General features: G+C 41.6%; 1 protein-coding gene across 1 annotated transcript in view; it reads left to right on the plus strand.

Moving 5' to 3' along the window:
* Positions 1-841: 841 nt before the first annotated feature.
* Positions 842-20,815, plus strand: part of ANKFY1 (ankyrin repeat and FYVE domain containing 1) — an 88,839-nt gene continuing 68,865 nt past the window's right edge. Inside the window, exon 1 of the mRNA XM_058560030.1 lies at positions 842-890. Coding sequence (XP_058416013.1) covers positions 881-890 — 10 coding nt within the window. The 5' untranslated portion in view covers positions 842-880. The remainder of the gene's footprint in view (positions 891-20,815) is intronic.

Here is a 20,815-nt window from a genome sequence, read left to right on the forward strand (position 1 = left end):
ACTCCACATCGGCCTCTACTCAGTCTGCACCTGAGCTGTATTCTTACAGCACTCTCAATTTCTTTTTGGCAGTAAATCCCAAGCCTTGGGTAAATGCTATAATCCATATTCTCTGCTTCTGCAGCCAAGTGGCTGAGTTTTGCTAGAAAAAAGTGACCCATCCACACATTCAGGAAACACTTGAAACCAGACCTTCCAACCTCAGATTCCTCTCCCAAATTTTTCTTCACTGTCTGGTACCCTTGCCTACAAACTTCAACCATAAAACTGATGTGATCAAGCGATCTCCCTGATAGATCTCTTTCCCCTTTCACATCTATCTGCATGCATGTTCTGGTTTCCAAATGTTTTAGCAGAATAACAGTGACCTGCCTCTTGTCCAAAGTTAATCCCTTCTCCTCATTTCCTTCTGCATTCGCTTGCAGGGCTCCCTGTCTCCCCAGGGACCTTGAACCGTCATTAGCTTTTCCCTCTCATTTGACCCTTTTCTCTCAGCCTCTCACATCTTTACAAACAAACCTAAAGACCAACAAAACCCCTCTCTCGACCCTCTTATTGCCAAGTTTTTCCAAAGAGTACAGCAGTCTACGCTCGCTGTGTCCATCCTTTTCAGTGCCCTCCCTAGGGCGTGGAATATGATAGAGCTCAGTCAGTGCTTGATAAGTCCCGAGCCTCGAAAGTACTAGGTGAAGAGGGACAGGCTCTCTGTCCTTCCCGTGTCCAGCTACCTGCTCCACTTTCATTCACCGCTCTTTCGTAGTCTCCACTCCACCCTCTGCCTGGCCTCCCATGACTCTCGCGAGACTTGAGGCCTCCGTTACGCGCCGCCCGAGTTGGGCGGTGCGCTTCTCGCGAGGCTGCAGGCAGGGCCGGGCCCGACATGGCGGAAGGTAGGGTTTCTGTGGAGCTGCGCGGGAAGGCGCGGAGCTGTGGGGGCGCTGCTGGCTGGGTGAAGCAGCCCTGAGCGGGGATGGCCGGGCGTGGTCGCATGGGGCACAGTGGGTCTCGCGAGCCTTCCTCTCCAGCCTCTCCCGGGCGCCTCGGGCTGGGGTCTTGAGCGCTATTCCTATGGCAGCGCCCCTGCGGCCGCCCCGACCCCGCGGGGCCGCGGCGGGCTGCGGAGCCGGGCTGGGAGGTCCGGTGTCGGTACTGAGTGCGCCGCGGGGATCCCGAGGGCGGCGGGGGAGGCTCCTTTGATTACCGGCGGTGCTGGGACGGCAGGGGAAGTAACCCTTCTTGTTAGGAAATCGAAACTGCTGTCCTGGCACATCCCGCATCCGGAAGGGGTACCTTCCTCGCCTGCGGAAGAGCCTGGGACTCCTCTCGGGGTGCGGGGTGCGGGAGAGCCGCGGCTGTAATTGGCCAACGCGCCCAGAGGGCGCGCGCTGTAGTTTCTGGGCTCCTCGGCAACCCCGGGGTTCAGGCCGTCTGGGATTCCTGCCCCTGGTTTCCAGATGTGGACCGCAGGAGGGAGTTTGCTTGGCAAGAGAGTTGGCCAAGGTCACACTGCTCGTAAGAGATGTGCTAAACCAGACATTTGCCCCTTTGCCTCTAAGTCCAGTCCTTACCCTCTTTTCTGGTGCTTTCCTTATGACACTGCAAGTAAAGCCACTTTGGCCTCTCAGGTTATGCCTCCCTTAACGTAGCAATATTAGAATCCTTCATTGTCAAAGCCTTATTGTACAGTTGGAGGAAAGAAGGCCCACAGATGGGGAGTTACCTGCCAGGGACCCTACAGTGACACTGTCGCACCTGGCCAGTGTGCGACTCTTATTGACCCCATTATCGGAGGAAAATACTTCTTATTTGACTTAATATTTATTGAGTGGCTGCACTGTGCTCGTCACGGCCCGTCCTGTTGGTTTTGAGCTAAGCTTTGAACCCATCTTTATTGGGATCTTAGATTTGGGCGGCACGTGACAGTTTGCAGGCTTTTCTCGTTTGAATTAGACTTTGGAACAACTTGGTGAAGGAGGCTTGGTGTGGTGTTATTTGCACTTTATAGATAAAGGAATTGAGGCCAAAGTTATAGAGATAGCTGAGACTGGCACCCAGTTTTTGTCTTTGCTCTTTCTACCATGCTAGACCTCAGGGAGGGGGAAACATTGGCTGAATATTGCATGAAAGCAGCGGAGAAATAAAAGGAACAGAAAGAAAGCTAAGGCATCCCCTGAAGCTAGGTTTTGGATAAATCACAGAATATTGTTGAACATTGTTTAACACAGCAGGCAGCCAGCGAATGGAGCTTGTTGCTCAGAACAGTGAGATAGAAACGTTCAGGAAGGCCGTATGTGAGGTAATGAGGTAGTCCAGCGCATTTACACTAGGAAGAGGAGTTGAGCGTTTTGGGAATGCATTGCCAAGGTTGATATTGTGGAGGACAGCCGCTTTTTTTCATTCAGCAGTTTTACTGAGCTCCTGCTGTGCTTTGCAGTCAGATTCCAGCCATGAGGAGCTCATACTGGCTGAGTATACAGCTGAGTATACTGATTGTTATTCTGCAGCTGCCTTGAGATATGCGTTAGAGTATCCTTGAGAGACATCTAGCCAGTGGAGTATGCACCTTAAACAAACAAACCATCCTTTCAGGGTTAAATTGGCAAGGGAGGATAGCTAGGTAAGCAAAGTCTTGAGGTTCTGAATTGACAGTTTTTCTTTTACCTTTTTCGTGTTCTGGTTTCCTGGCCTGTGTTCTGATTTAAGCTGTTTGGAAACAATGTTGCAAACTTTTGACTAGGAAGAATTGAGGGGGCCGTTCTCTGGCTAGTTAGTTTATTAAACTGAAGGTGCTTGTTAAGCAAGGGAAGGCAAGATTAGCTAGAAAATATTTTGCGGGGGTGTTTAATGCTGCTTGTACTTTAATCAGAATTGGTCAGAGCTGGCTACATTTATTCTGAGACACTCATTTAAATATAAACAAATAGGAAAAATCTGTCAGTAACAATTGCATTATCTGTAAGCACACTCTATGGGAACTTCCCTAATAATGGTTTTTGGTGGTGTGTCTGAGCATAAATAGCCTCTAGGAATAGTAAATAGAACCTGGAGAGACTGAGTATGCAGTTACTTCTTAATGTGACTCGTTGAGAAACCAACCTTGTTTCCTTCCATCCATCCATGGATATTGGTTTGACGGTATATATTTAGCTAATGTCTGTCCTAAAATTAGTCTTGCTTCCATGCTACATCTCTGCAGCTATCCTACTAATCTAAGCTTTCTTCATCACTCAAGTCCCTCCTACATGGTCTTTCTGCTTTTACTTTTTCTGCTTGATTTTGCTTCCTCACAATCTATTTTTACCGAGTTTCCAGTGTTCCCTTTAAAATATAAATCAGATCATGTCTCTCCCACTCTTCTCAATACACTTATCCCTCCACACCTCCTCCCCACTCCCATGGCTTTCCATGATCTTAAGATATGTTCCAAAGCCTTCCAAGAACCTTCAAGTCCCAATAGGGGCTGGCACTTGGTTAGCACTGCAACCTTATTTCCTATTTCTCTTCACATTCACCGTGCTCTTGCCACACTGACTTCCTTGCTGTTCTTTGTACGTTCTTCTGCGTCTTTGTCCTTGCAGTTCCCTTGGCCTGGAACAGTCTTCTTCAGTTTTTCTATACAGCTAACCGACTTTTATTCAGGTTATCTGTTCAGTTCTCACCTCTTTAGAAATCTTCCCTAATTTTTTTTTTATTCCCCACTGAAATATAAACCCCGAGAAGGCAGAGACTTTTTCTGTTGTCTTTACTGCTGTATCTTCCAACTTAGAATCATGCCTGTGGTTGAAGGAACGGATGAGTATATTGAGGATCATTTACCAGACATCAAGAAAAGTTGCCTGGATACATTCTTAGTCTCTTGTCAAGTAAGCTGACTGGTCCAGCTTTTAATGTGCTCTAAATAACATTAGTCTGCTGGGAGCCGCCATACCTACTTTTCATCTGGCCCATTTTAGTCTTAGCAATTAAATTGTAATGCCTAAGAGCTCAGTCTCTGCAGTTGAATGTGAATTTGAATCCTAGTTTTACTAAGCTGTTATCATAGGCAAGTCAATACATTGCTCTCAGTCTCAATTTCCTTAACTTCAAAAGAGGGATGATCTCTCTCTTAAAACTGTAAGGATCAAAAGAGTGTATGAAGAATGCTTTTAGCACAGTGCCTGACATTTTGACCCTGGAATGCAGTCTTTCTCTTAGTCTCCTCTTAAACCACTCTCTCCTTCCCTTCCTCAGTAAAATTAAAGTGAAAACTGGAAAAAAATGTAAATGGTTTATTAAACAGAAAGTTAATCATAGACCCTTATTAGCTTACTGAAATTTGGTTAGGAAAATACTTTTGACAACAATTCAAGTAACAAGATGAAGACATTCCATATTCTGGACAGTCATTGATCAGTACAGTAGCCACTAACCACATATGGCTACTTAAACTTAATTAAAATTAAATAAAATTAAAAATTCTGTTCCTTATTCACACTAGCCCCATTCCAACTGCTCAAGAGCCATGTGGTTAGTGGCTCCCATACCAGCAGACAGCACAGATTAATAGAACACTTGCATCATTCCAGAAAGTGCTGTTGGACAGCACTGTTCCAGAAAATGCTTGATCAGTATAGGCTGGTAGAAATGAGGGAAGAAGAAACTGCTCTCTTTTCCAATTTTGAAATTTATCTTTTCATTATTTTACTCATTCAACAAATGTCCCAGGCCATTGATAATTATATATAGTCTAGAGACTTCTCAAGCACTCTCCATTTCAATACCATTCCTTTCTTTTCTCTTCCTTCCCTTTCTTTCATTTCTGTCACCAGCAGTAGCTGTTAGCTTTCTCCTTGAGGATTTTATTCAAAAGAAAGTTTATCCATTGACTGCAGTGACTGTGGATGTGCCAGAGTAGAGCTGCTGTTTAGATAGCTACTGTTTACTGTTTACTAAATCATGTTTAGATATGCAGGATTCAGTCATTGGCAAGGCGAGTTGCTGTAGTTGAGACGTTATCATGATTTATAGTCATGCCCAACAAAATGAGAAATTGCTATGTCCTCAGTCTCTTGTTGAATCTGAGTAGGCCTATGGTATTTCTTTTTTTTTTTTTGTGAGGAAGATCAGCCCTGAGCTAACATCCCTGCTAATCCTCCTCTTTTTGCTTAGGAAGACCAGCTCTGAGCTAACATCTATTGCCAATCCTCCTCCTTTTTTTTTCCCCCAAAGCCCCAGTAGATAGTTGTATGTCATAGTTGCACAACCTTCTAGTTGCTGTATGTGGGACGCCACCTCAGCATGGCCGGAGAAGCAGTACGTTGGTGTGCGCCCGGGATCCGAACCCGGGCTGCCAGTAGCAGAGCGTGCTCACTTAACTGCTAAGCCACGGGGCTGGCCTGGCTATGGTATTTCTTGAACTCCACCTAGTAAGGCACTGTGGGGTGGAGGATGGGGTGAGCATAGAGTAGTGGTTGAGGGAGATGTAGTGGGTGGTTAAAAAAGAATAGCCAGACCTAAAGCCTATTCACGGGGAACTCCAGTGTAGGTTGGGAGATGAAAAGCATGTGTATAAAAAACTACTGTAAGGTGGAAGGTGAAAAATGCTTAGGAGTTACTTTGAAAATTCAGGATAGGGAAGTGGTGGGGAGTATGTTTTGTGTGTTCAGGGGTGGCCTTTGCTGCAGAAGATAGTGTTTGAGCTGAGCTTTGCAAAGTAGGCCTCTTTTGGACATTGAGAGATGCAAGTGGGAAGAGGTGACTGTTCTCAGTGGAAGGAATAGTGGGATAGTAAGTTGGAAAGCATGTTAAGGGCCAGATTATGAAGGGATGGTTAAGCATTTGGATTTTACTCTGGGCCAGGGGGTGAGGCTACTGAAAGGTATCAGCCAAGGTAGGGACATGACTAGAATTGTCTGGGGCATGCTGAAATGGCCCCAGTGTAGAGGATGGATTTGGGAGGAAGGGAGGCTGGAGAGGAGACTAGCAATTGGTGAATCCTTTGCTAAGGAGCATTGGGGCTGTTGAGGACTGATGTGAGAGAGCCTGTAGAAGGTATAAAAGTCAGGACTTTAGAAACCTGTTTGCATGTTGACAAGAGAGAGATATTGAATGTGACTCAAGGGTTATAGGGCTGGGTGACTCAGACAATGGCTGGGCTGTTAACAGGAAGAGGAGGAACAGATTTGAGAACAAACGTCTTGACCATGACTTTGCCATGCCCAGTATACCTTTAGGTGGTTATGTCTTAGCAGGCAGTTGGAAGCATTTCCAGTTAGACTGCTGTTTGGGTGAAAATTAGCTAGTTAGCTATATTTGTTGAGTGTCTCCTATGAAGCCAGCTATGGCTTGCTTGATATGTGCTATACAGAGTGAGGTTTTGAAAGATGTATAAGTTACACCACTGACTTGCAGACAAGACGTAACAGAATTGAATTACATTCAGGAAAAATGTATTTCATTTCTATTAGGTGCAAGCTACTGTGCTAGAGCTGACAAAATGAGCAAGACATAGTCTCAGCCTTAGTGGAACTTGTGGAACAGAGAGGAAAGGCAAAATTTCTCAAGAAAGCATGAGTATAGTGCTTTCTAGTTTACTGAGTTTTAGCTTTTGCGTTGATTAATGGCACAGCTGTCCAGCGCACTCGCAAGTCTATAACCTAGAAGTCATCCCTGACTTCCCCCTAACTCTTGTAGTCAGTCACCAAATCCTGTGGATCCTATAAAGCTCTCACATGTGTTCTTTCCTCCCTGCTGTCATTGACATCAGTTTAGACTAGTGGTTCTCAAGCCAGAGAACCCTGCACATTAGAATCACCTGAAGGAGCTTTTAAAACCCCAGATTTATGCATCACTCAGCTTCAGTGAAGATCAGCATATCCTGTAAAACATTTTTTTCAAACTGAGTCAATATTGAATAAAGCATGGTTTTACTGAATCCGTTTTTAAAACAAATAAAATTGTTTATATATGTATAAAATAAGATCATCTTTCCTATCTAAGAAGTCCTGGGTAGTAAGTTTTATCTGTAACTGGAGTAAAAGGGTTTTTTTTAAAGCAAACTTTGCTTAAATAATGGCTTTGGACTTTGTCAAAGCATTCAAGTTATGACAGTTACAGTTGCTAGCGTTTTAAAAGGGTGAAAAGTCAAAATATGAAATATCTTTTAGCATCATCTTATTTTTTTATTGGTGTCATAATGGTTTATAACGTGAAATTTCAGTTGTACGTTATTTGTCAATCACCATATATATGTGCCCCTTTACCCCTTATGCCCACCCCCCAATCCCCTTTCCTTCTGTTAACCACTAATCTGTTCTGTTTGTCCATGTATTTGTTTATCTTCCACATAGCACCATCATATTTTTAATAATATCCCAACTTTGTGTGTGTGTGTATGTGAAGCAGACTGGTAGGGGTAGCTATAACCCTTACTATTCCTTTGCACTTTTCTCCAGATGGTATTGCTATCTTCTTTCCCCTTCCCTTCATTTTTTCATTAGGGTATGATGTGAACTTGGTTCTCAGTGGTAAATATATCCATTTATTTCTTATTTCTTGTTAAGCAGTTTTCCTATATTTAGCACTCTTGATTAATGAATGTTCAGTAACCCCAGTGAAAAAAAAATTCCATCTGCACTATGACAGGTTTAGAAAAGTAGTAGTGGTAGTAATTCATCACCAGTAAGGAGCTTATCTATTCTGATGCCAACAAGGAAGTTAGTATTTTCTAGGAAGCTGGTACTTTTAATGAAAAATTATGTGGAAAATGCTGATATATGCCTGAAACAAAAATTATTCTTGTAATTCTCAAAATAGCATGTTATCACAGCTTTTACAATCATTTTTCTTTTATCTAATGGGCATAGTTAAAGCAGAGTAGGGATAAAGTCGTTCAGTCATTAAAGAATTACACAAAGAACATTAATTCACCGCTAAAATCGGAGGTGGAATGTAAGAACTGTAGAAGTGTAGAGAAAGGAAGTATCAGGGTTTTGTTAATCTATACAGTGTGGGGTAGAATTGGAGTAGGCAGAGGGGAGTAGAAAGTGCATTTAAGATGGGGAATGGAAAGAACACATTTAATTCCTGGATTAATGAATTAATTAATAATTTAATATTTGTTTGATGTCCTGACATTGGAGCTGAATTTAGGCAGCATGGTACAATGGGATGAGCATGGGTTTTGGCTTAAGATCTTAAATCTTGAGTCAGTCTCCTGCTAATTGTGTAATTTTAGGTAATCCACTTAACCTAAGTGAATTCTGTTTGTTAAGTACTGTACTGCTTTGAATATGTTGCTTAGAATTTGAGATAATGAAGAATTAACTGATTAGAGGACATTAAAAAATATTAATTCCTCATTTCTCTTTTATTGCAAAATATTACAAGAAGCTATATATTTTATTTACTCTATAAAACTTTGTTATTGACACTAATCCAGCAAGAAACTGCTAGGACTTTAAAATCTTTTACTATACAGAATTTTTTGTTTATAAGGGTAGGTATATTAGTCTTCTATGACTGCCGTAACAGATTTCCATAAACTAGATGGCTTAAAACAACAGAAATGTATTTGCTTATGATTTTGGAGGCTGGAAGTCTAAAATCAGTATCACTGGGCTGAAATGAAGGTGTCACTAGGGCCATACTCTCCCTCTAGGAGAGAATCTCTTCTTTGCAACTTCCAGCTTCTGCTGATATTCCTTGGCTTGTGGCTGCATTATTCCAGTCTTCAAGGCAAGCATCTTCAAATCTCTCTCTGTTCGTCTTCATATGACATTTTCCTCTGTGTGTGTCAAATCTCCCTCTGCTTCCTCTTACAAGGGTACGTATAATTGTATTTATGGCCTACCCATACAATCCAGGATAATCTCCTATCTCAAAATCCTTAATTTAGACCAGATGGCTTCTCTGGTGAATCCTACCAAACATTCAAAGTAGACTTAATACCTATGCTTCTCAAACTCTTCCAAAAAATTGAAGAGGAGGGGAAGCTTCCTAACTCATTCTACGAGGCCAACGTAACCCTCAAGGGTAGGACGTTACCCTCAAGACAAGGACAACACAAAACAAGAAAATTACAGGCCAGTATCACTAATGAACAATTGATGCAAAAATCCTCAACAAAATACTATCAAATCGAATATAACAGTACATTGAAAAGATCATACATCCTGATCAAGTGGGATTTCTTCCAGGGATGCAGGGATAGTTCAGCATCCACAAATCAATCAACATGTTACACCACATTAACAAAATAAAGAATAAAAATCACGTGATCACCTCAATAGGTGCAGAGAAAGCATTTGACAAGAAACAGCAGCCATTTATGATAAAAAAAACTCTGAATAAAATGGGTATGGATGAAGATACCTCAACATAATAAAGGCCATATATGACAAGCCCACAGCTAATATCATCCTCCATGGTAAAAAACTGAAAGCTCTCTCGCTAAGAACAAGAACCAGACAAGGATGCCCACTCTCACCACTCCTATTTAATGTATTATTGGAAGTCCTAGCCAGAGCTATCAGGCAAGAAAAAGAAATAAAGGGATCCAAATTGGAAAGGAAGAAGTGAAACTGTCACTATTTGCAGATGACATGATTTTATATATAGAAAACTGTAAAGAATCTCCCAGAAAACTTTTAGGAATAATAAATGAATGCAGTCAAGCTGCAGGATATAAAATCAACATACAAAAATCGCTTGCATTTCTATATGCTAACAACGAAGTAGCAGAAAGAGAAATTAAGAATACAATTCCATTTACAGTTGCAACAAAAAGAATAAAATACCTAGGAATAAATTTAACCAAAGAGGTTAAAGACTTGTACCCTGAAAACTGTAAAACTTGGTTGAAAGAAATTGAGGTAGACACAAAGAAATGGAAGGATATTCTGTGCTTTTGGATTGGAAGAATTAACATAGTTAAAATGTCCATACTTCCTAAAGCAGTCTAGATTCAATGCAATCCCTATCAAAGTTCAAACGACATTTTTCACAGAAATAGAACAAAGAATCCTAAAATTTATGTGGAACAACAAAAGACCCCGAATAGCCAAAGGAATCCTGAGAAAATAGAACAAAGCTGGAGGCATCACACTCCTTGATTTCAAAATACACTACAAAGCTGTGGTAATCAAAACAGCATGGTACTGGCAGAAAAACAGACACACATCAGTGGAACAGAATCAAGGGCCCAGAAATAAACCCACACATCTATGGACAGCCAGTTTTCGACCAGGGAGCCAAGAACATACAATGGAGAAAGGAAAGTCTCTTCAGTAAACCGTGTTGGGAAAACTGGACAGCCACATGCAAAAGAATGAAAGTGGACCATTATCTTACACCATACACAAAAATTAACTCAAAATGGCTTAAAGACTTGAATGTAAGACCTGAAACCGTAAAACTTACTAGAAGAAAACATAGGCAGCATGCTCTTTGACATCACTCTTAGCAGCATGTTTTCAAATACCATGTCTGACCAGGCAAAGGAAACATAGGACTACATCAGACTAACAACCTTCTGCACAGCAAAGGAAACCATCAACAAAACGAAAAGACAGCCTAACAATTGGGAGAAGATATTTGCAAACCATATATCTGATAAGCAGTTAATATCCAAAATATATAAAGAACACATACATCTCAACAACAAAAAAAACTAACAAGCCAATTAAAAAGTGGGCAAAAGATCTGAACGGACATTTTTCCAAAGAAGATATACAGATGGCCAACAGGTACATGAAAAGATGTTCAATATCACTAATTATTAGGGAAATGCAAAGCAAAACTCTGACGAGGTATCACCTCACGGCTGTCAGAATGGCTATAATTAACAAGACAAGAAATAGCTGGTGTTGGAGAGGATGTGGAGAAAGGAGAACTCTCATACACTGCTGTTGGAAATGCAAACTGGTACAGCCACTATTGAAAAGAGTATGGAGATTCCTCAAAAAATTAAGAATAGAACTACCATATGATCCAGCTATTCCACTGCTGGATATTTATCCAAAGAACATGAAAACATAAATGTGTAAAGATATATGCACCCCTGTGTTCACTGCAGCGTTATTCACAATAGTCAAGACTTGGAAACAACCTAAGTGGCCATCAAGGGATGAATGGATAAAGAAGATGTGGTATATATACACAATGGAATACTACACAGCCATAAAAAAGGTGAAATCTTGCTATTTGTGACAACATGGATGGACCTTGAAGGTATTACAGAAAGCAAAATAAGTCAGAGGGAGAAAGTCAAATACTGTATGATCTCACTCGTATATAGACGATAAAAACAGTGACAACAACAACAAACACACATAGATACAGAGATTAGATTGGTGGTTCCAGAGGGGAAAGGAGAAGGGAGGAGGGTGAAAGGGGTAACTGGGCACGTGTTTATGGTGATGGATGGTAAATAGTCTTTGGGTGGTGAACATGATGCAGTCTACACAGAAATGGAAATATAATGATGTATACCTGAAATTTATATAATGTTGTAAACCACTGTTACCTCAGTTAAAAAAAAAATTTGGGGGCTGACCCTGTGGCATAGTGGTTAAGTATGGCACCCTCCACTTCAGCAGCCCGGGTTCTCAGGTTTGTGTCCTGGGCGTGGGCCTACACCACTCCTCAGACATGTTGTGGTGGCGACCCACATAGAAAATAGAAGAATATTGGCACAGGTGTTAGCTCAGGGTGAATCTTCCTCAGCAAAGGAAACAAAAAACAAAAACCCTTAATTTAATCACATCTGCAGAGACCGCCCCCCCCCCCTTTTTTTTTGTTTACCACATAAGGTTACATTCACAGGTTCCAGGGATTAGGACATGGATATTATGGGGGGCATTTTTCAGCCTGCCACAGTAGGCACTGTCATGTAATTTGACATGTAATTAAGTCATAAGATTTCTAAAATTTCTGTGTGCAGTTTCTGAATGCTCAAAGACCATGCCACACAGTTCAAAGTACTGCTCATGAAATACAAAGATAAATAAGACATTTCCTGCCCCCAAGAAACTTCTTAGAGGAGCCAGAATGCCGTAGTAGGAAACTTGTACTGTTTGTAGACAGTGGGGAACCAGCTGAAGTTGTTTGGTTAATTGAGCTGTGTTTTAGGAAGATTAATAATGATGTGTGTAGAATAGAATGGAGAGTGGAAAGATGAGAAGGGTGACTGGTTACATGTGTGTGAATAATGCTAAGGCCTCAAGGAAATGTTGGTGTGATGGTGTTCAGAAAGAAAAAGATTATCAAGGTACATCCCAGAGGGAGTGTGTTGTTAGCTTTATTGAGGCATAATTGATGAAAAATGAAATTCGATTTTAACTTGTCAGTTGACAAATATTTACAGTAGTGTTACCACCACTGCAATCATGATATAGAACATTTCTCTAATCTTAAAAAGTGCCATTGAACTCCTTTGCAGTCAGTCGCATTCCTCTGTCCTCTGGCAGTGACTGATCGGCTTTCTATCACTGTAGTTTGCCTTTGCTACAGTTTCTTATGGAATTATACAGTATGTAGTCTTTTGTGTCTGGCCTCTTTGACTTAGCATATTGCATTTGAGATACCACGTTGCATGTATCAGTAGTCCATTCCTTTTTATGGCCAAGTAGTATTCCATTATATGTATATACTACAATTCGTGTCCATTCACCAGTTGAACATTTGGGTTGCTTGCAATTTTTATGGACTTATGTTTTCATTTCTCTTGGGTAAATATGTGGAAGTGGAATTGTTGAGTCATAAAGCCAGTGTATGTTTAACTTTATCAGAAATCGTCAAACTGTTTTCCAAAGTGGCTGTGCCATTTTATATTCCCACTAGCAACGTGTGAGGGTTCTAGTTCTCCACATCTTTGCCAATGCTTTAATTTTAGCTATTCTAGTGGGTGTGTAGTAGTATCTCATTGTGGTTTTGATTTGCATTTCCTTAATAATTAATAATGTGCGCCTTTTTATATGCTTATTTGCCATGAATTTATCTTCTTTGGTGAATTGTTCAGATTTTTTGCCCTTTTTTTTTGAGGTGTCCGATTATTGCTGAGTTGGAAGAGTTCCTAATATAGTCTGGAGACAAGACCTTTGTTGGGCATATGTTTTGCAAATATTTTCTCCTCGTTTGTGGCTTGCCTGTTCATTTTCTTGTGTGTTTTGAGGAACAGTTTTTAAAATTTGATAATGTCCAATTTATCCTTTTTTTTTTTTTTTTTTGGTGGTTGTTGTGAGGAAGATCAGCCCTGAGCTAACATCCATGCCAATCCTCCTCTTTTTGCTGAGGAAGACCGGCCCTGAGCTAACATCTATTGCTAATCCTCCTCTTTTTCCCTTTTTCTCCCCAAAGCCGCAGTAGATAGTTGTATGTCATAGTTGCACATCCTGCTAGTTGCTGTATGTTGGACGCCGCCTCAGCATGGCTGGACACGCGGTGCATTGGTGCACGCCCGGGATCCGAACCCAGGCTGCCAGTAGCAGAGCAGGCGCACTTAACTGCTAAGCCACAGGGCTGGCCCCTATCCTTTTTATTTTTATAGTTCATTTTTTGGTGTGTGTGAGGAAGATTAGCCCTGAGCTAACATCCGATGTCAATCTTCCGCTTTTTTCTGAGGAAGACTGGCCCTGGGCTAACATCAGTCCCCGTCTTCCTCTACTTTATATGGGACGCGGCCACAGCATGGCTCGACAAGCGATGCATTGTTGCATGCCCGGGATCCAAACCTGCGAACCCCCGGCCGCTGAAGCGGAGTGCGTGCACTTAACCGCTATGCCATTGGGCCAGCCCCTGTAATTCTTTTTTTTTTTGGCCCTGTTTAAGAAATCTTTGCCTCATCTGAGACCACTGATATTGTTTTCTATGTTTTAGTCTAGAAGTTTTATAGTTTTACATTTAGATTTTTGATCCATTTTGAGTTAACTTTTGTGTTATAGGGGGGTGTAAGAGTCAGGGTTCACTTCTTTCCATATGGACACTCAGTTGTTGCAGTCCTATTATCCTTTCCTCATTGAAGTGCCTGGGCACTGTTGTCAAACCATTTCACTATATGTGAGGGTCTATTTCTGGATTCTATTCTGTTCCATTGCTCTGAATGTCTGTCTTGATAACAATATGATATTGTCTCATTTACTATAGCTTTATAACAAGTCTTGAAATCAAGTTATGTAAGTGCTATACTTTTCTTATTCTTTTTCGCAAAATTGTTTTGGCTATTCTAGGTACTTTGCATTTCCATATACATTTTAGAATCATCTCCTTAAGTTCCATGAAAAAGAATCTGAAATTTTTATTGGGATGGTTTGGAATTGTAGATCAATTTGGAGAGAATTGACATCTTAACAATATTGAGCCTTCCAATCCATGAGCATAGTATAACTCTCCATTTATTTAGGTTGTCTTTAATTTCTGTTGGCAATGTTTTATAGCTTTCAGTGTGCAGGTCTTGCACATTTTTTGTTAAATTTATCCCTAAGTATTTTATTTATTTGGTATACTATTATAAGTGGATTATCACAGCCTATACATAGATAACCCAAAGCTTTCAAATCAGGATAACAATTGAAATGGAAGTAGGAAGAGGAGTTTAATTTGAGGAAGATGTTAGGTTTGATTTTGGACTTGTTGAGTTTGTAGTACCAGTAGGTTATCCTTCCAGCAGGAGCTATTGAGAGAGATTTGGAGCCATTCACATAGAGCTGACAGTAAAGTATGGGTGTGTGTGAGACCTTCAAGAAAGAAAGTTTGGAAAGAGTTCAGTTCGAGGTCTGAACCTTGTGTGACTTGACTTGTTGCTTTTAGAGAGTAAGTAGTCAGAGTAGACCTTAAGAAAGTTATCTGTAAGAAAGGGAGGAAAAAACCTGGAGTACAGAGTTAGGAAGCCAAAAACAAAAGAATTTCAAGAAGAATGGGCTGATTGACAATTGGACACTGCAATTCTCAAGGTTGAAACCTTGAAGGATAAAGAAGAGGTCATTGAAGTGGGCGATTTTATCATTGTGACTGAGATGGTTCTAGTAGAGTGGTGTAGGTAGACACAAAGTTTGAAAAGATTAGGGAGGTAAGGAAGGAAGCAGTAAGTGGAGAGGACTCTTCAGAATTGGTGGAGAAGGAAAAGAGCATGATAGACTAGGCAATCAAGAGTGATTGATACTTGATAAGTAGTGATAGTAGTAAGCCTTTAAACCAGACACTGTTCTAAATGATTTAACCTATCTCAACTCAATTACTCCTCAACAGCTCTCTGAGATCCTATTATTATTGCCATTTTCCACGTGAGAAAACTGAAGCACAGGACCGGCTCTGTGGTGTAGTGGTTAAGTGTGCATACTCTGCTGCTGGTGGCCTGGGTTCAGATCCCAGGCGCGCACTGACACACCGCTTGTCAGGCCATGCTGTGGTGGCGTCCCACATAAAGTGGAGGAAGATGGGCATGGATGTTGGCTCAGGGCCAGTCTTCCTCAGCAAAAAGAGGAGGATTGGCAGATGTTAGCTCAGGGCTGATCTTCCTCACACACAAAAAAACGGAAAACTGAAGTAGGTAACTTCCCCAAGGTCACACAGCTAGCAAATGGGCAAGCTGGGATTCCAGTCCAGTCAAGTGAGGCTCCAGAATACGTGCTCTTGAGGACTATATTGTGTTGCCTTTCTAAGAATTATAGTAATAGCTAACATTTATTGACCTCTTACTGCAGGGCAGGTACTCTTCTAAGGTCATTGTATATGTTAGCACATTTAACGTTTACAACATACTTACAGATGAGGAGACTGAGGCACTTGCCTAAGGTGTCACAACTAAAGTGGTGGGCTTGGATTTGATCTCAGTCAGTCTAGCTCCAGAGCCTGCCCGCTTCACCACTGCACTGTGCTGTAGATTCTCCCTCCGTTATTGCTCAAAAAGGCAATTTCGGGGCCGGCCCCGTGGCTTAGCGGTTAAGTGCGCGCCCTCTGCTGCTGGCGACCTGGGTTCGGATCCCGGCGCGCACCGACGCACCGCTTCTCTGGTCATGCTGAGGCCGCATCCTACATACAGCAACTAGAAGGATGTGCAGCTATGACATACAACTATCTACTGGGGCTTTGGGGGAAAAAATAAATTAAAAAAACAAAAAAACAAAAAAAAACCCAAAATGGCAATTTCATACTTTTTCCTGTAAGAACTCTACAGCTTGGTGACACTTCAAGGACACATTTGTATTGCTGTTTGCAAGCGGGCAGTATTCCCCATAGAACAACATCTCAGCCTTGGGTGCTGTCTCCACTATACTGTGAAATGGGGTGGCAGTTCATATACCACTGATAGGTGCACCTGTGATCCAGGTTTCCCCCTTCAAAAGCTGCCGGGCAGGGGAAGATCTGTGATTTCGAGAATAAGAGCCCTAAATCATCCTAATATGCCTCTTCTCCTATCATAACCTTTGTAGTATATGTCTTTTTTGTGTGTGTGAGGAGATCAGCCCTGTGCTGACATCTGCTAATCCTCCTCTTTTTTTGCTGAGGAAGACTTGCCCTGGGCTAACATCCATGCCCATCTTCCTCCAGCATGCCTTGCCAAGCAGTGCGTCGGTGTGCGCCCGGGATCCGAACCGGCGAACCCGGGGCTGCTGCAGCGGAGCGCGCGCACTTAACCGCTTGCGCCACAGGGCCAGCCCCTGTAGTATATGTCTTGTGTCAGTGTTCAGGCTGCAGCTAGAAATTTGTGTCAGGAATTCTGAAGAGAAACTAGAGCTATTGCTGTCAGTTTTGGAATTATAGGTGTATAACTGATATCCAAGGAAGTTTACAGGGATTCCTTAAGAAGATGATTGAACCACAACTTTTACGATCTCATTTTAAGGGTTAGATAAAGGAATCAGCAACTTTCTACTCTTGAAGGCAGATGTCCTCATAATTCCCACACACAAATCAGTATCCAGATTCTTGGTGACTATTAGTTTTATTCTCACTCCTCCTGTTTGTAACTTCCTTGTAGATACTACTTCGATTCTACATTTGATACTATTTGGTGCTACGTTATTTGTTTGGAAGAGGTGCAAGTTAGATGCCCTTTTAAAAAACCCAAAGAAGTAACTCCTAATCTACCATAATGCTTAGTGCATGATAGGTGCTTCATAAATACTTGCAGATTAATAGTTTGCTTAGGTGAAATGGAAATGGGGAGTTATTTACTGATGCTATAGTCTTGATGGGTTGGTGCTCTTGAGCAAAATTCTTAGGTTGGCTAGAAAATAGTGTGATTGAAATCAAGGTTAGAGGGTTCAGTTTGCTCTGTGGAAAAAAACCTGCAATCCGTAGCCACAGGCCACCCCTGTGAAAACTTGGAAGCTGTCTCTTGGGCACATGGGATGTAATTAACCACCAGGGTGAACTAGCAAGGTGAGGTGTCCTCTGGCCGTCCTTTTCATCTGACTTAGGCAGAGGCAGATGAGTGGCCGGCATTTTTGCCAGTGAGCCCTTGGAGGCCTAAGCTAGGTCTTGTCTTCTAATTATTTGTATTTCTCATAGAGCCAAGTCTTATGTCTGTTCCACAAATCTGTTGACGGATATTAGTTTAAAAGGAGAATCTGACCAAGAAAGTAAAAGACTGAAGCCTTGTTTTTGCATGTTCTGGGCCCAGGATGCTACAAACACTTACAGGCTTTACTGAAATCTTTTGAAGTAAAACACCACTTTTCTGGGACATCTTTCCTTGTGCTGGCTTAAGCCAGGTGATCTTGCTTCATGTTTGTATCCCTTGTCAGAGTGCTGTCAGGTTTTAGTGAATTATCTTGTTTATTTGCCCATCTTCTCCATTACCCTGTAATTTTGTAAAGAACATGTGCCAAGATGGTTTTCTTTACTTTGACACTGGCACTGCATAGATGGTTAATAAATTTCTTTTTTTTTTTTTAATTTTTTTATTTATTTATTTTTCCCGCAGAGCCCCAGTAGATAGTTGTATGTCATAGTTGCACATCCTTCTAGTTGCTGTATGGGGGACGCGGCCTCAGCATGGCTGGAGAAGTGGCGCGTCGGTGCACACCCGGGATCCAAACCCGGGTCGCCAATAGCCGAGTGCGCGCACTTAACCGCTAAGCCATGGGGCCGGCCCTCAGTTGGTCTTCTGTATAAACAGTAGTCTGCCCAGAGCGGTCTAATGGTATGTGACTTGGGCAAGTATGTGGTGGGGGCTGAACTTTTTCTCCAGGGCAGTCATTCCCAAACCTGGGGCTGTTTTAAAAATATACTTTTCCCGACCCCACCCCAGATCTACTGAATCTGAGTGCTCTCTAGTTCAAACTGCCCACGTGATTCCTATGCAGCCAGCCTGGGAATAATGTTATCGAGTATGGGCTGAGGGGCGAGAGGTGGGTAGGCTGTTGGTCGTGGGCTTGTCTCCTTTCTGCTCCTCAGCTTCATTGTCTGGGAGTTGAACTAAAAGAGATGACCTTTAGGCTCCTTCCCTTCCTAACGTTTTGTGACATATAAAAATCCTTACACTTGGGTATTAGAAAATAATTTATTTTTCCTCATAATTGTAATTGTTTTTCATAATCTTTAAAATTTGTATTCAGGTAATATATTTGCTTTATTAGTGCACATAGATTTAAAACTCAAGTGATACAAGGCTTGTAACAAAAAATCACTTTTGCCACCTCTCAGTCCTGCTCCCCGGACTACTTTCTATTCTTCTATGTTTACCTCTAAGTGATAATGCTTATGCTACCATTTCTAGATTGATCAATTGTAGACGTTGATTGATTTTTTACTATGGTGGATTAGGAGTTGCTTCTTTGAGAGTTTTTTTAAAGGACCGCCTAACTTGCGCCTCTTCCAGCTGAATAATAGTGAGGGTTTTTGAAGCATGTTAGGCTTTGCTGTTTGGTTTGGGAATTGTCAATGCAGACTTGCTATAGGAGGTGACACAGTACTGTGAAGTAGCTAGTGCAGTATTTAGCAGTGTTTCCATTTCTGTTTTTACTTTTGTTCTTCACCTCATGCTTCATAATGTCCTTTTGCTTTGCCATGACTTTAATTGATCAATCTTAGTTCCTAGGGCAATAAAACATTTGAATCCCATTCTGCTTTTCATGACTCAAAAAAAATGTCGTGTAAATTGTTATAATAGTTTAAACTGTTTATCTAATAATTATGTAATTGTGGAATGCAAGGAGGGTGGAGGAAATATGACGATTTTGAGTGCATGTACAGTCACAGTAGTTGTCATTGAATTCTCACAGCAGCACTGAGAAGTAAAATAAGCACCCCTTATTTTACAGATGAAGAAGCTGAAGCTCAGAGACACGAACTGGCCCATGGTCTCATAGCTAGTTACTAAAAGGGTTCGGATCCCCATCAGTTTGACTTCAGAACCCACTATAGATGTTTATCAATTTTTTTAAACTTTTTAATTGAAACATAAGATCCATGCAGAAAAGAGCAAATCATAAGTGTAGAGCTCAATGAATTATTCAAATGAAGCATTCATGTAACCACCTCTAAGTTAAGCAACAAAAGATATTAACCAGCACCCCAGAGGGCACCCTCGTGTTCCCTCCCAATTGCCACTCTCCTGCCGTTCCTCCAAAGATAACCATTATCATCACTTCTGACACTGTAGATTTATTTTGCTACAAGTGATAGCGGTTTTTGAACAAAATTTGATGTTACTCTTAGTTGTGTGTCCTCTTATATTTTGTTACCACACCTAGTAATTCAGTGCCAATTTTTCTTTAAAGAACCCAATCTCTTCCATTTCTTTCTCCACAGAAAAAAAGGAGTATAAATTTCGTGCCATCATATCAACCAAGGCCCACAGAATGCCTATAGCAGCACTGTGGTTCCATAGTTAAGAGACTTTGACTTAGAGAGGTACTAATTTGCATGATTGTGTGAATCCCCACCAAGATTCTAGAGCCCAGGTGAAGGAGGAGAGAAGTTTTTTTTTTTTTTTTTTTTTTTCTTTTTGTGAGGAAGATCAGCCCTGAGCTAACATCTGTGGCCAATCCTCCTCTTTTTGCTGAGGAAGATTGGCCCTGGGCTAACATCCGTGCCCATCTTCCTCTACTTTATATGGGATGCTGCCACAGCGTGGCCTGACAAGCGATGCGTCAGTGCGCACCCAGGATCCGAAGCTGTGAGCCCCGGGCCACGGAAGCAGAACGCGCGCACTTAACGGCTTCCACCACCGGGCTCACCCCCGAGAGAAGTTTCTTGACTGATTACTTCCTCAGGAAATCCTTCTCTGATGTCCTAAGTTAAATTTATTATAGGTTCTCATAGCTCTGTTCTTTCCTTCTAGTACTCATTAGAGTTGTAGTTTTGCATTTGATTGTTGCAGTTATTATTATGAAAGTTTACTTTGCCTAGTAACTAAAAGCTCTGAGGAAAGATGTGTCTGGTTTTGCTTACCATTATGCAGTGCCTGGGATGTAGTAGACACTGGGTAAATGTTTGTTGAATTTGATGAATCTAATACAGTGTTCTCAACCATTTTAATGTGCCCCAGCACACCTGTGGAATATGACTTGCTTCCATCTGATCTTTTTCTGCAGGAGAGCAGGTATTGTGGGGTAGTGGCTAATACATCACAGGCCCTGGAATGAGAATGCCTGGGCTCATACGCCAGCGCCACCTCTCACCAGCTTCATGACCTTGGGCAAATTCTTAATCTGTCTGTGCTCCAGTGTCCTCATCTGTAAAGTGTGGCTGGTATCTGTTCCATAGGGTTGTCATGAAATTTGCATGAGAGAATTCACGAAAAGCTTTTAGAACAGCATGTGACATGTAAAAGTGATTACTTTTGAAAAAATGAGCATCTTATGTACATCTGTTCATTGTTATATATTGAATA

This window comes from Diceros bicornis, chromosome 18, assembly GCF_020826845.1.
Source record: "Diceros bicornis minor isolate mBicDic1 chromosome 18, mDicBic1.mat.cur, whole genome shotgun sequence".
Classification (NCBI taxonomy): Eukaryota; Metazoa; Chordata; class Mammalia; order Perissodactyla; family Rhinocerotidae; genus Diceros; species Diceros bicornis.